This window comes from Salvelinus fontinalis, chromosome 12 (genome assembly GCF_029448725.1).
Source record: "Salvelinus fontinalis isolate EN_2023a chromosome 12, ASM2944872v1, whole genome shotgun sequence".
In the NCBI taxonomy this organism is placed as follows: Eukaryota; Metazoa; Chordata; class Actinopteri; order Salmoniformes; family Salmonidae; genus Salvelinus; species Salvelinus fontinalis.
The window spans coordinates 26,117,042-26,133,688 of NC_074676.1; the positions used below are offsets into that span (position 1 = coordinate 26,117,042).

Sequence of the window (16,647 nt, forward strand, 5' to 3'; positions counted from 1 at the left end):
GGGCATTGGAAGAATGAATGTAAGGTGATACTGGAACCTAGTGCATTAGCAGGAAATGCCGCTATCCAAGAGTTTACCAATGTTAATTCATGAGAAACACCATTCTCTATCCAAATTGTACCATTACTTTAGGAGATTATTATTATTTCCGTAGGGAATTATAGAGTTGTAATTCTAAATTGATTAGTTATTCGAATTTGTTTATTTTTGATTTAACATGTTTTTTTTTAAATCACGTGTTTAAAAGCGGAAAATTAACAGTTCCCCGATGTCCTGGTCTTTGGGGTACTTATACAGTGGTATTGTATTCAGTGTATATATAGGAATGAAAATATATGTTAATAAGCGATGACAGTTACTTCAAATGGATTGTGATATAGGTACTGCTGATTTCATGTTGTGTTTTTGTTTTGATATAAATTTCACCAGATTGGGATCCTAGAGTGGGAATTCTGCGAGGGGTTAGGGTGCTAACTTCATAATCTGGTAACTCTTCCGAGAGGTCGCCAGTAGAATAAGAGAGTATGGGCTAATTTAGATAATGGTTTTAGCAGTAACAGTATGTTATGCTTTTCGACATTTGTTTTAGAGATTTATTAAGAAAAGGTTAATGTCATAGTTCGCCATATAGTCAATGTTTGTCTGGTTTCCTGAAACAGAAATGTAATCAACTTAACTGTTGTATGATCTGTGCTTTTTTGAGGTTATCATGGAAGGTGATGTCAGATCGTGTATTAATGCATGGTAGGAATAATTTGACCATAGACAGTGTGTGTAAACCTCAAAGCCCTCCCTACCCGGCTGAAGAAAGAGCGACAAAGGTGTGCAATGAGAGACAGCAACTTTTACCACTCCTATCTGAGTCCCAGCCTTAAACCGGGGCCGGGGTGCTGAGAGCTCGTGTGGAGTGATTGTGGAGAGAGAACAAGCTCAGGTGAGAGACTCGTGTACATGGGAGGAATGGAAATATCTACTTGGATATTAAAATCGGGACTCAAAGTAAGCAGTGAGGTCAGTCATTCTAAATTTGGGTTGGATCATTTCTAAAATGTTTTAGCTGTGATTGGGATACAGTGAGAGAGAATTGCTAAAGCACGATGAAGGGTGGGCGCGCTGATAACATTTATTTGGAGAGAGTCTCCAGAAAGTATCTCTAAGTGTCATCCTGATGGGAGGTGGTTTGTTTGGGGGAATGACTGGATGATAGCTTGGGATGACCATGAAAGTTTTTGTTCTTTTTTGTTTTACCCTGTATTCAGAATTGTTAGGTTACGTCACATCAATGAGTGGTGCTAAGTTATTAAACATGTACTTTATTTCTCTTTTCAAGTCAATATGTTTTTAGGTTTCGTGGAACATGAGGGTGTTCATTGTTCCAGAGAAGGGAATGATGTATATTGACTAACTGATTTGAGAATGTGTTAGTATGTTTATAACTGTAGAAAATGCATTAGGAGTATAGTGTGTTATGGGTTAGATGTAATGATAGAGGAGTATCATTCCTAGAGACTGTATATTGTTACAAGAGATAGCTCATAGAAGAGGGACGACCGCTAACTGTACACAAAATGGGTATTTAGTTGAACATTACACATACCTAGATCATGGTGAGAGTAGAAGAGATACCAGCGGCATGGCAGACACTATGGTAAACTTTCAGGACACCTGTGACTCAGAGTTTTGTTAGGTTGGATATTATTCCCAACTCATTTTGTTTTTCTCCAATTTCTAACAGCCGACAGCCGACAGATTGACAGATTGCATGCAGGAGGTATTCTCACGGCAGTCGCTGTAGGGACAGTAACTGAAGGAGCAGTAGGGACAGTAACTGAAGGAGCAGTAGGGACAGTAACTGAAGGAGCTGTAGGGACAGTAACTGAAGGAGCTGTAGGGACAGTAACTGAAGGAGCAGTAGGGACAGTAACTGAAGGAGCTGTAGGGACAGTAACTGAAGGAGCTGTAGGGACAGTAACTGAAGGAGCAGTACTAGTAGCGTAGGATACTATATTGACAGCATGGAATTTGACTACTGCGCAAATGAGGGGTATTGTGAGACTATAATCATGGGCCATGTTGGAAGTAGCAATGGTTACTTTTGTAGCATTGTTGGGATATCAGTTTATGACGACTCATGTCACATGGATTGGTAACTGGTAACTGGGGGACCGATGGGAGGACAGGGAATGCGGTTGTTCAAATATCACAAATGATGTTGTCAGGAAATGACCCATGTGTTGCAGTGTGTATATCCTCAGGTGAAAGCAGAGATATAACCAAGGTCACGGGCTGAATTCTGGAGATTGAGTGTACATCGAGACACCAGGCGGGGGTGTTGGAACAGCATTGGTTTGAGACACACACTACTCCGTACAGAACCTGCAGTGATAAAAATCATCATGTCTCTCCTTGGGGGATGCATAGTTCTCATGTGAAGTGAGGAACAGCTGCATAATGGGTGAGTGAAGACACCATGACAGAGAGAGAGAGAGAGAGAGAGAGAGAGAGAGAGAGAGAGAGAGAGAGAGAGAGAGGAGAGAGAGAGAGAGAAGAGAGAGAGAGAGAGAGAGAGGAGAGAGAGAGGAGAGAGAGAGAGAGAGAGAGAGAGAGAGAGGGAGAGAGAGAGAGAGAGAGAGAGGAGAGAGAGGGGAGGAGAGGAGAGAGGGGAGGAGAGGAGAGAGAGAGAGAGAGAGAGAGAGGAGAGAGAGAGAGAGAGAGAGAGAGAGAGTGAGAGAGGAGAGATGAGATGAGAGAGAGAGAGAGGAGAGCGAGAGGAGAGAGAGAGAGAGAGAGAGAGAGAGAGAGAGAGAGAGTAGATTCCACTGTAAGACATACAGATGGGTTGGATCTGGGTGCTACTTTTAACATCATAGTTGGGTTGGGTTTGCTGCTTTATTGGTTAATGCATCATATGATAGAGGGGTAATTTTACTCTGAACAAAATGTTGAAGGCATTGATGTGAAAGCATATACAGTGCTGAGTTACCTCAAGAGGAAGTAATGTTGATGAGGGATACACACTTGCATATCAGGTAACGTGCCTACCAGGTGAAATGGAGGAGATGGGGAACAAAGTGAAAATGACATGACTTGGGAACACCTCTCGGAACCTGGGGCCGAAAAGGGAAGACTGGGCGAAAACACGAAGAAGCTTTGTAGAGCTTTCATTTTTGTAGAGTCTAGCAGGAAAGTATCCTGGAGGCATAGAGTCAGGTGAAGAGAGAGTGGGGATTGTCATGGTCTCAGACTTTGGTTATCATGCATATATAATTATGCACAGCTTATCACATCGTTAAAACTGTTATATTTTGTGTATTTTTGTTGCTTTCAAAGTCTTGTGCTATTACTCTCTTGTGAACCCGAAGGGGAAAGTGGAGAAACTAAAATTTGCTCCATGCCATAGAACGAGAGGTCCATGCCATAGAACGAGACACCAGATTCAGCTGGAATGGCATTTTGCTGTGTGATCATAGTACAGAGGCTATAAGTCTCTGAACTTGTAAACCTCACGGTGACTGTTCGTTCATTGTTTGTTCATTTGTTTGTTTGTTCAATTCATGTTTTATAATCATTTGTTCATTTTTTTAATTCATGTTTTATTATCATTGTTTATCAATTTGTTTGTAATTTCCAAGTTTAGATGAATTGAACATTAAGATGCTATTGTTCAAGAGGAGGGACTGTTGGATTCGACATTTTGAACATTGAGATATTAAATAAATGATAGAGAAGAAGCATAGAATATTAGGAGTGAAAGAGACTGGGTTTCATGTCAGAAGTTAATGGATCTCTGTAGAAAAACAGATGGCTTTGGAATGTGTTGGGTGGATGGGAGGAGAGCAATGTGTTGATATAGGGGAGACAGATGGACATCTGTGGATTAGGTGGAGGGGTTGAGGTCAGAAGGTGAGGTCAGATCCCCTGAAGGGAGTAATAAGGATTTAGTATCCTGTTACTCTTTCCTGTAGTACCAGATATATATATCTGTGATGGGAGAAATGTTGGGTTGTCTGAATTACAGCTGTACAGAACCTCTGGGAATAATTAAACTTGGTTAAAGCTTCTCTATTGTCCGTGAGTTATTTACTCAGAAAAATAAGAACCCAACACTACCAATGAGTAACATATGAGGAATCCACAAAAAATTGTCAAAAGCCACCCACGCCGCAGCTTCACACTACTTGTCAAACATAGAGAACTGATACTGTATACTGGTTGTTGGGGTGGGATTGGATTGGCATGAGTTGTGGGGGGTTTGTGGCTGGCTTTTGACAATGTTTTTTATTCCTCATGTCTTACATATTAGTATAAATTATTTTGGTCCACATCAGATGTTGGGTACTATATTTAATTAATATTATCTGAATCCTATGAATTAAAATGGCCAATTTGGGTGCAATCAAATAGGTTACATAGTTACGTTTCTACAAAATAATGTTTCAGGAATGCCAATCTTACCTGTTTCTAACTACAGAAACAATTTCATAACAATCTGGGATGGTGGTCATGGCTTGCTGAAATGACATGGATCGACTCACATGTCTCAAATGCGTAATATCAGGTTATTTTGAGGAAGTATTTGTATACAATTACCTAGGAGACTGTGAGGAAGCCAGTGGGGGAAACACACTGTCACATCTGCTCCTGCCACACCCCCTAGTGGACATCCAGTGTCTCCTTGACCTGCAGCCATTCCCCCAGTACACTCCCTTTCCCTCTCCTTCTCCCTCTCCCTCTCTGTGTGTGTGTGTGTGTGTGTGTGTGTGTGTGTGTGTGTGTGTGTGTGTGTGTGTGTGTGTGTGTGTGTGTGTGTGTGTGTGTGTGTGTGTGTGTGTGTGTGTGTGTGTGTGTGTGTGTGTGTGTGTGTGTGTGTGTGTGTGTGTGTGTGTGTGTAGTTGGAGACAGGTGTGCTGGAGTCAGAGCTGATCCCCACCAGCTGCTACCCGTTCCATAATCAATACCTCTACAAATACTCAGTCCTGCCACTGCCACTCTGCCAGATCGTAATCTCTGTTCATTTTGCCACTCTGACTCTGGTTCCTGTCTCCTGTTCCACATCTCACCACCCTGCTACCCTGTTTTGGATTCAGCTCACCACCACTCCCTTGGATTCCCCTCCGGACCTGTTTACCCTGTCCCAACCCAGCTCACTCCAACCTCAGCCTCCACATCTGGTTTCTTACAACTCATCCGAGTTTCCCTAGATCTGCACTCCATCTCTCCCTGTGTTACAATAAATACCTGGGTTCATTCATCCTTGTTTCCTGGTCTGAGTCTGCTCTTGGGTTCCCCTGTGCTGCTCCACCTAACACACACAGATCTTGTCATGAATTCAAACTATCTATTAAATAATCCTTTAAGTAGACAATAAGCAAAAAAGTAATGATTCAGATGAAAGGGATTAGATATAGTTGTAATTACTTGGATAAATTGCTGAAATCTGTCAGATGTTTACAACAATGTGTCAGTCAGGGCATGATATACATTTTTTTTACTTGTTTTTGACCATGTCTGGTTGCTTGAAACAAGGTATTTTGACTTCTACTGGTTTAGTCTGTGGTGTGTGACAAATTCAAGCTGAGTCACATTTTTGAACTGAACTTAGTATTGTCTCATGAGTGCTGATCATGTTGTTTAGACTTCCAATGTTTTTGTTTCCAGGAATGAAAGTGTATCTGTAAAGTGAGGAGAGATTAGGGTGTGCAGTTTCTTGGAAAAGCCTGCATGTGCACGTCCTTACTAAGAACAGATCTCCAGAGAGCTAGCCATGTGGAACAAGGACATCTATGGCATCTACAGTGTGTGGTGGTAAACAAACTGAAAGCCAACTGCTCATGCACACTAACTTGTTTTTGGGATTGATGTTCATAGTCACATACTCACATATCTCTCTCAAATGTAGTAGTTACATTTTTTAAATAAAAAAATACATTGCCTGTTCGTCTTTTTGGTAGCAATTTCCCTCGTACAGTACTACATATCCAGGCTGGTGCATAAAGCAGTGAATAACACCAGAGTCCTGCTGAGGCATGGTCTTCAGGGGGTCAGGGAATGTGACAGTGAGCTGTTGGGGCCACAGACAGATCCAGGTCTGCTTCATTAACCCCTGGCATGTTCCTGTTTGGTATCCTTACACATCCAGACAGATAGGGGATACCAAGGGGTCTGGCACCAGTTTACCTGCCGTGCAGCCTCCCAGGCTGGTGTCTTTCTGTCTGTCTGCACATGGGCCGGTCCCCTGGGAGTCCTCTGGGCTGAGGTGTGAGGGAAGCTTGCTTGTCTGGAGGGTCAGACCAAGTTCAGTAGAACACTGCACACAACAGTAGTGAACTGGAGGAATTCCAGGGGAGAACAGCATCCTGGTTGGAACAGGTCTGTTTGTATAAGGCCAAACACATCTGTGGGAATAACACTGTTTTAGTTACAATGGTTAATACATGTTTTTGAAATGCTAGTAACTAACATATACTAGTTGTATAGTCTGACATGCATACAGAACAATCCTCAAAACCATAAATAAGTCTCCAATGTTGTATCATGGTATTGTTTTATTTGGACACCGATTCCAGGGTTATCCTCCTACAAGGGTTCCGAGCCTGGCTGCAGTGCTGGGGATGAGGAGGACGGGGAGCCCAAGATCTCTGATGAGGCCCTGCTCCTCAAGCAGAGTGTCCTGTGGCAGATCCCCCAACAGCAGAGGATGATACTGGGCCAGTCCTACAACTCTGTCAACCCCCAGCACATCCCAAGGAGAGGAGAGATCACTATGAGGTCCCACAACTCCTTATGCTCTGTGCATACCAGCCACTACAGCCCCACCACTAAATACGTTGTCACTGTGGAGCCCAATCAGAAGGATACAACTCAAATGCATGACGAATGCATGACTAGCAGTGTCAACTAGAAGCAATGTAATAAGCTTACAACAATGCTGTGATTCAACCATTGCAACAGTATTTGTAGAGCTTTATTCAAAAATTGTAATCAGGTGTGTTGAAGGCCCTTGAGTAAGACTTGCTGTGCCAGTCAAAGGTTTGGACACACCTACTCATTCAAGGATTTTCTTTATTTTTTACTATTTTCTACATTGTATAATAATAGTGAAGACATCAAAACTATGAAATAACACATATGGAATCATGTAGTAACCAAAAAAGTGTTAAACAAATCAAAATATATTTTATATGTGAGATTCTTCAAAGTAGCCACCCTTTGCCTTGATGACAGTTTTGCACACTCTTGGCATTCTCTAAACCAGCTTCACCTGGAATACTTTTCCAACAGTCTCGAAGGAGTTCCCGCATATGCTAAGTTGTTGTTGGCTGCTTTTCCTTCACTCTGTGGTCCAACTCATCCCAAACGATCTCAATTGGGTTGAGGTCGGGTGATTGTGGAGGCCGGGTCATCTGATGCAGCACTCCATCACTCTCCTTTGTGGTCAAATAGCCCTTACCCAGCCTGGAGGTGTGTTGTGTCACCGTTCTGTTGAAAAACTAATGATAGTCCCACTAAGCACAAAGCAGATAGGATGGTGTATCGCTGCAGAGTGCTGTGGTAGCCATGCTGGTTAAGTGTGCCTTGAATTGTAAATACATCACAGAAAGTGTCACCAGCAAAGCACCCCCACACCATCACACGTCCATGCTTCACGGTGGGAACCACACATGTGGAGATCATCCATTTACCTACTCTGCGTCTCACAAAGACATGGCGGTTCGAACCAAAAATCTCCAATTTGAACTCACCAGCCCAAAGGATAGATTTCCTCCAGTCTAATGTCCATTGCCCATGTTTCTTGGCCCAAGCAAGTCTCTTTTTCTTATTGGTGTCCTTTAATAGTGGTTTCTTTGCAGCAATTCAACCATGAACACCTGATTCAAGCAGTCTCCTCTGAACAGTTGATGTTGAGATGTGTCTGTTAATTAAACTCTGTGAAGCATTTATTTGGGCTGAAATCTGAGGTGCAGTTAACTCTAATGAACTTATCCTCTGCAGGGTCTTCCTTTCCTGTGGCGGTCCTCATGAGAGACAGTTTCATCATAGCGCTTGATGGTTTTTGCGACTGCACTTGAAGAAACGTTCAAAGTTCTTGACATTTTCAGCATTGACTGACCTTCATGTCTTAAAGTAATGATGGACTTCTGTTTCTCTTTGCTTATTTGAGTTGTTCTTGCCATAATATAAAATTAACTCTGTATACCACCCCTACCTTGCCACAACACAACTGATTTTCTCTAACGTATTAAGAAGGAAAGAAATTCCACAAATTAACTTTTAACAAGGCACACCTGTTAAACTTCTTATGGCTGGGGGCAGTATTGAGTAGCTTGGATGAATAAGGTGCCCAGAGTAAACTGCCTGCTACTCAGTCCCAGAAGCTAAGATATGCATAGTATTAGTATATTTGGATGGAAGACACTCTGAAGTTTCTAAAACTGTTTGAATGATGTCTGTGAGTATAACAGAACTCATATGGCAGGCAAAAAAACGAGAAAGAATCCAACAAGGAAGTTGGAAATCTGAGGTTTGTAGTTTATCAACTCATCACCTATCGAATATACAGTGATACAGGATAATGGTCATATTGCACTTCCTAAGGCTTCCACTAGATGTCAACAGTCTCTAGAACCGTGTTTGATGCTTCTACTGTGAAGGAGAGGGAATGAAGGCTCTTTGAGTCAGGGGTCTGGCAGAGTGCGACCAGGGGTCTGGCAGAGCTGACCAGGCGCGTTCACGTGAGAGTTAGCTTGCGTTCCATTGCATTTCTGAAGACAAAGGAATTCTCCAGTTGAATAATTATTGAAGATGTATGATAAAAACATCCTAAAAATGTATTCTATGCATCGTTTCACATGTTTCTACGGACTGTAACGGAACATTTGAACTTTTCGTCTGCTCGCGCCTCATGAATTTGGATTACTGGGCTAAACGCGTGAACAAAAAGGAGGTATTTGGACATAAATGATGTACTTTATCGAACAAATCAAACATTTATTGTGGAACTGGGATTCCTGGGAGTGCATTCTGATGAAGATCATCAAAGGTAAGTGAATATTTATATAACGTTATTTCTGACTTCTGTTGACTCCAACGTGGTTTGTTGTCTGAGCGCTGTACTCAGATTATTGCATGGTTTGCTTTTTCCATAATTTAAAAAAAAATCTGACACAGCAGTTGCATTAAGGAGAAGTATATCTCTAACTCTGTGCATAACACTTGTATCTTATATTAAAGTTTATGTTGACTATTTCTGCAAATTGATGTGGCTCTCTGCAAAATCACCAGATGTTTTGGAAGCAAAACATTACTGAACGTAACGCGCCAATATAAACTGAGATTTTTGGATATACATATGCACTTTATCAAACAAAACATACATGTATTGTGTAACATGAAGTCCTATGAGTGTCATCTGATGAAGATCATCAAAGGTTAGTGATTAATTTTATCTCTATTTCTGCTTTTTGTGACTCCTCTCTTTGGCTGGAAAAATGGCTGTGTTTTTCTGTGACTAGGTACTGACCTAACATAATCGTTTGGTGTGCTTTCGTCGTAAAGCCTTTTTGAAATCGGACACTGTGGTGGGATTAACAACAAATGTATCTTTAAAATGGTGTGAAATACTTGTATGTTTGAGGATTTTTAATTATGAGATTTCTGTTGTTTGAATTTTGCGCCCTGCACTTTCACTGGCTGTTGTCAAATCGATCCAGTTAATGGAATCTTAGCCGATCTCAGCCATAAGAGAGATTGAAAGTTAATTGAAATGCATTCCAGATGACTACCTCACAAAGCTGGTTGAGAGAATGCCAAGAGTGTGCAAAGCTGTCATCAAGGCAAAGGGTGGCTACTTTGAAGAGTCTCAAATATAAAATATATTTTCTTTTGTTTAACCTGTCTAGGATCAGCGTGGCGCTAGCGGCACCCCCCCCCCCCCCCCCCACTGAAAAACCAGTGCCGCGAAATTCAAAAAAAATATTTTTTTAAAATATTTAACTTTCACACATTAAAGTCCAATACAGCTAATGAAAGACACAGATCTTGTGAATCCAGTCAACATTTCCGATTTTTAAAATGTTTTACAGGGAAGACACAATATGTAAAGATGTACATCTATTACCTAAAAACACATTAGCATAATCCACCATCTTTTATTTGTCCACCAACACCAGTAGCCATCACCAATTCGGCTAAACTAAGATATTTATAGCCCCTAACCAACAAAAAAACTCATCAGATGACAGTCTGATAACATATTTATGGTATGGGATAGGTTTTGTTAGAAAAAAGTGCATATTTCAGGTAGATATCATAGTTTACAATTGCACCCACCGTCACAAATGGAATAGAAAAACTACTTAGAGCAACGTGTTTACCTACTTACTAATCATCAAACATTTCGTAAAAATACACAGCATACACGAATCGAAAGACACAGATCCTGTGAATACAGACAATATTTCAGATTTTCTAAGTGTCTTACAGCGAAAACACAATAAATCGTTATATTAGCTTAGCACATAGCAATTAGCAGCCCAGCATTGATTCTAGCCAAAGTGAGCGATAAAAGTCAACATCGCCAAAAGATATTAATTTTTTCACTAACCTTCTCAGAATTCTTCCGATGACACTCCTGTAACATCATATTACACATTCCATATAGAGTTTGATCGCAAATGTTTATATTTAGCCACCAAAATCATGGTTAGACAATGTGAAATGTAGACAAGCTGGTAAAGAAAATGTCCTTGCGCCACTTAGACAGTGATCTACTCTTATACATAAATACTCATAAACGTGACTAAAAAATATAGGGTGGACAGGGATTGATAGACAATTTAATTCTTAATACAATTGCGTTATTACATTTTTTAATTTATCCTTACTTTTCAATACAGTTTGCGCCTAGCGAAGCTACGTCATAAAACATGGCGTTCTAAGCCACTAAAATGTTTCGACAGAAACACGATTTATCATAATAAAAATGTCCTACCTTGAGCTGTTCTTCCATCAGTATCTTGGGCAAAGGATCCTTTCTTGGGAGAAATCGTCTTTTGGTGGAAAGCTGTCCTCTTGCCATGTGGAAATGTCAACTGCGTTCGGGATGAACTGAAAAGCGTGCCCAACTTTTCACATCGTTGCAAAAATAAATGTCCCAAAATCGCACTAAACGGATATAAATTGCTATAAAACGCTTTAAATTAACTACCTTATGATGTTTTTAACTCCTACAACGAGTGAAAAGATGACCGGAGAAATATAACAGGCTAAACTAACGCTTGGAACAGGAGCGGGTCGGTGACCAGCACGCGCGTTACGCACCAAGGAAAGAATGACTAGCTTCAGGGTTTTTTCATTTGTAGGGCCTGTGAACGCGCAATCGACCCCATTGGAATCGTCATCACGTAAAGGCATCCAGGGGAAGACGTAAGAAGTGTCCGTATAGTCATAGCAACGACAGTGCCCTTTTAAATGACTTCAGAAGAGTGGCCAACATTTCTGAAATCTGAATCCATGTCAGGGAAATTGCTGTAGAATGGGCTCTGTTCCACTTAGAGACAAAATTTCAACTCCTATAGAAACTATAGACTGTTTTCTATCCAATAATAATAATAATATGCATATTGTACGATCAAGGATTTTGTGGGAAGCCGTTTAAAAAATTAGCCAAATTAGCATAAATAGTCTAAACAGCGCCCCCATCCCCAACAGGTTAACACTTTTTTGGTTACTACATGATTCCATATGTGTTATTTCATAGTTTGATGTCTTCACTATTATTCTACAATGTAGAAAATAGTAAAACATTTACCAAAACCTTTGAATGAGTTGGTGTGTCCCAACTTTTAACTGGTTGGTACTGTATATAATGCGTGTGTCTTTGTGATATGGCAAACATAATAAGACGAGGGCCAAGGCTTTGCTTGAAATAATGCCTCCTATTCTGTTGTCAAATACCCAATAGAAGACATAAAAGCATGTCTGAAATAATGTGACTGTGCTCATTAGCTTTGCCTATAACATAGCTGAATCATTAAGAACAGACAGATCCATGAAGTGACGCCTTGATCCTGTCCAGAGTGAGCTCTGTGTCTCTCTGTCATTAGAGGGATTCATAAATTGGATTTGAGAAGAAACTCTGACTCTGGGGATCCATCTTTGCTTCTTACTACCTACCATGGGAAAATGTTGAACAAAAGACTGTCTTGAAGAAATAACCCACATTTTTCACGATGAGAGACATGCATGAAATGAAATATAACACTTTCATTACTGTTTCTTAATTGCATGTGTCTATGTTTACATATCCTCGCTTCACTTTAAATCCTTACTTGCCTTGAACTGGTGGGATGATTAACGGAACAGTTATATTTGTTCCATCTGCCATGTTCTGCTCATTATTCTGTCTGGGGTAGACTGGAATTTTCTCATCAACAGGGTCAAATATTCCTACATGTCCTTATATTCAGAGGATGTCGTTTCTTGTTGACCGGTGATTTAGATTGTAGCTAAAGCTGCTACTGTATTGGTTGCTGTCGTTACAAGAAGAGTAATTTTCAAACTATACTGCATAGTCAATATTTATTCCAGTATTCCCATACATACATTTAATAAGATGTCAATAAGATGAAGGTATAGGGGTTTTATTCAGCTCATAGCAATACATTTTTATTTTATTTATTTATTTCATTATAGGAATATAAACATAAATGTATGCATATACTTATCTCAAGTGTTTATCACTTGAGCTACATCACAATATTGTATTAATTTCCAGGAGCCTAGTCACTCATCTTGGTGACAAACAATATTGATATGAAAAGGGCTCACGTTGGTTTAAAAAAGTTATGTTTGTGTATGAAAGTAATTATTAAGTGTTTGCCCTGCAATAGTTGATAATGGGTTAAGGATAATAGTAATTTGATCAACTATAATTTAGCTCTTTATGAGCTAACTTTGGCACCTTTTACCAGACGGCCACAGAATGTCACTGGACTGGTCACTGGCCATGATATTCATATGCATTTCTTTGCAAAAGTATTCAGTGTAAAGAGCAGCTATTAGACAGTTAATTAAATGAGTTGTTTAATTGTAAATAATATACAAGATCTACAATCTCTGTGGAAAGTGTGCTCTCTCCAAGTCAATCCTGTCCTGCAGCAGTCAGCCACAACTACAGCAATAACTTTGGGTACTAGTCTCCATTTCCCAGTGGTGTTAAGTACTTATTTAGTAAAAATATGTTAAAGTACTACTTACGTCGTTTTTTGGGGTATCTGTACTTTTACTATTTATATTTTTGACAATGTTTACTTTTACTTCACTACATTCCTAAAGAAAAGAATGTAATTTTTACTCCATACATTTTTCCTGACATCCAAAATTACGCGTTACATTTTGAATGCTTATCAGGACAGGAAAATGGCCCAATTCACACACTTATCAAGAGAAGATCCCTGGTCATCCCTACTACCTCTGATCTGGCGGACTCCCTAAACACAAATGCTTCGTTTGTAAATGATGTCTGAGTGTTGGAGTGTGCCCCTGGCTATCCATAAGAAAAATATATAAAAATTGTGCCGGCTGGTTTGCTAAATATAAGGAATGTAAATTAATATATAAGGAATGTACATTTACTTTTGATACTTAAGTATATTTAAAACTAAATAGTTTTAGACTTTTATTCAAGTAGTATTTTACTGGGTTACTTTCACTTTTACTTCAGTCATTTTCTATTGAGGTATCTTCACTTTTACTCAAGTATGACAATTGGGCACTTTTTCGATCACTGACATTTATTTCCACACCTACAATGCCATCTTCCCCTGTTTCTGCCCTTCATTGTCGTGTCTTAGCCATAAGGCAGTCTCTGGATCCCTTTGTCACATACCAAGTCCTGTCCTGATGCCAGAGCACAGACATCATACAACAACTCATGTCAGACCTATGCATACATTGATTACAGTATACAATGTCTTCCTCCCTGTGCCATAGTCTCACAGCGAATCCATCCGTCTCCTGGCAAAAACTGCAGACATGCTTTTCACAACGCCCTTAATTCCAGCTTGCTTCTTGATGGCAGACTTGGACTCCCATATCCTGTCTATTAGTTTGTGAAACACCATGAAGACACTGTGGTAGTTCTCAGCAGCTGAAACCTCATAGAACTGGCAGTCTATTGTCAGGGTTAGGATTCTGCTCTCCTCACTGAGGACTGTCCGTCTGTGATTCAGGTCCCTCTTGTTGTCTACGATCACCATGGGCACCTTGACCATGCCCTGGAAGTCCTTCATGGACTGGATCAGCTTGGTGACAGAGTTGAAGCTGGCCCTTTCACAGATGCTGTAGACCAGGACAAAACCGTTCGCCCGCTGGACTTTCTTCTCATATGGGGAGGTCTCCATGGACAGATCCTGGAAAAGGTTACAAGATATACAATTTGTATAGGCTTACTTGGAGCAAAGTGTGAAAGGTTATGTATTGGGAAAGGAAGAATCTTGGGATAAGTTAGTCAGTCCATGTAAGCCCTATTTCTCTGGGCCGATTGTGTCCAGTCATTGTGGTCGTGCATGGTGCTAGTAAAAGTGGACTCATTCATGCCAAAGATAACCAGGCGCTTCACTGCAGTATGGGAAAATGGCAGCATTATAAATCTGTGTCCACCATAAAGGCACTGATAAAGAAGCCTATGATTAACTGAAGTGCTCTGTATAAGATGCCAAATATACTGAATTCTTGCAGTCATTTCAAAGGACTGAATACAGTTTCAGACATCATGATGATGGCATATTATAACAGCAGGTTGGCGTGTCTTGACATGAGGCAGAACTGAGCGATTTTCTCTTAGATAAGTCAGCTGGAAAGTCAAATTTGGCTCTATTGTAAAAATGCATGAAACTTAGTTAGCTTTTTGACCTTCATTTAAGGTTAGGGTAAGGCATTAGGGTTAGTAGTGTGGTTAAGGTTAGGGTTAAGGTTAGGTTTAAATTCAGATTTTATGACTTTGTGGCAGTGACCACTCTGCAGAGCAGCCTCTATAACAAGATTAATGATGAAAAACATTAACCTGCATTATAACAGATTGAATATTAACATTTCGTAATACCTGACAACATGGTGAATCCCAGATGTTAAAAGTGATGTCCCTTCCATTCATGACAACATTGTGGCTGTAGATTGATTCTGAAAGCAATTAACAGACAAATATTAATTTAGTTGTACTGCATAGGCCTACAATAGTAAAATGTTAGCTTGATATTACAATATCTGGTGATGATAGACAAACAAAACTTACCAATGTTCCCATATTCTCCAATGAATCTTCTTCTTAAAACGTGGACTGTCAGCGCTGTGAAACAATCATCATCATCATCCTACTAAGTATGTTGAGGAAAGGAATGGATCCAGTTAGAAGTGCCAGAATGGTCCACTGACCATTGCACTGTAGACTTGAATACATTGCACAAACGATAAATAATGAGAGATTTGGTTTCACCAGATTTACCAACCCTGTCTTTCCCAATAACTACTACATTAGCATCCATTTTTAAAGCGTTGAGGCCTGTCATTATTCTTTCTTCTGTTTATTTGTCTGACTGGCTCAAGACCATCTGAGATGTTGAGTAGCAGAGAGGGGAGTGGTGCGCACACTTGTTAAGGGGGCGTGGAAATATACTATACCATTCCATTCTGGATTTTATTTAGCATAGCCTAAAGACCGAAGAAAACTATTGTCTTAGCGTAAAGAATATCTAAACCTAACCCGACTTTTGAATAACCAACACGTTTGCAGCACACGTATTTACAAAATATACCTCACATTATTTTTAAAGTTTGTGGATATAATCATTGTATCTTCCAAATGGCAATTACGCATACGCATGAGGATAATGTCTGTTGAGGATTTGCATACAGTATTGGGGAAACTGTTGTTGTGCTTTACTATTGAGTGGTGTAAGATAAGGCCTGATTACTTTGCTACCAAAGATAATAATTAGTTTTTTAAGAACAACGTATAAACGTGTTTGCATGCAAAGGGGGAGTGGAAACTAATATTTTGCAAGTGTGCGTAACTTATACAGTAAGCCTACAATATTTCATTTTATGGATACTGTACACTTACTATCTGAATATGATTATCTAAATGTAAATAATTGCGAAACGATTTTTTGTTTATATGTAACTAGCAGCAAACAACACAATGAAACTTTTGAGTCGTTTGTAAAAGCGACAGTACTATGTAACCAAACGTGTGCTGTGATATTACAACCAACCACTAGATGGTAGCAGAACATTTGATAATTTTGGCATCAACAGGTATGACTGTAGCCCACTAGATTTTGCCGCGACCTAACGAATGTTCTGGGAACTTTCACAGAACCAAGTTTGGTTTGCTGGAAACACACCTTTCAAAGATAACCTAGAGACATTACTATGACTGACTTTTTTTCCCTTTTCTAAATGAAAAGTTGAGGTGAATTATTTGCCATCCTAATTTAGCAGAAGTGAATGATCGAAAATAGTTCAGAAGTAACCACAATTTCAGTTGTGTTGCTGCTTTGTAATTGGAAGATATAGCTACAAGTGTGTTTTAATATACTTTAAATATATTTTGGTTTCACTTGAAAAGGGCATGATTTTTTCTTAGAA

General features: G+C 39.9%; 1 protein-coding gene across 1 annotated transcript; it reads right to left on the reverse strand.

Moving 5' to 3' along the window:
• Positions 1–13,485: 13,485 nt before the first annotated feature.
• LOC129866530 (ras-related and estrogen-regulated growth inhibitor-like protein) lies at positions 13,486–15,304 on the reverse strand. Its single transcript, XM_055939305.1, has 2 exons — positions 15,293–15,304; positions 13,486–14,411 (listed from the first exon to the last, which is right to left on the reverse strand). Exons 1-2 carry the CDS (start codon positions 15,302–15,304, stop codon positions 13,995–13,997), a joined length of 429 nt encoding a protein of 142 aa, XP_055795280.1. The 3' UTR covers positions 13,486–13,994.
• Between the last annotated feature and the right edge of the window lie 1,343 nt (positions 15,305–16,647).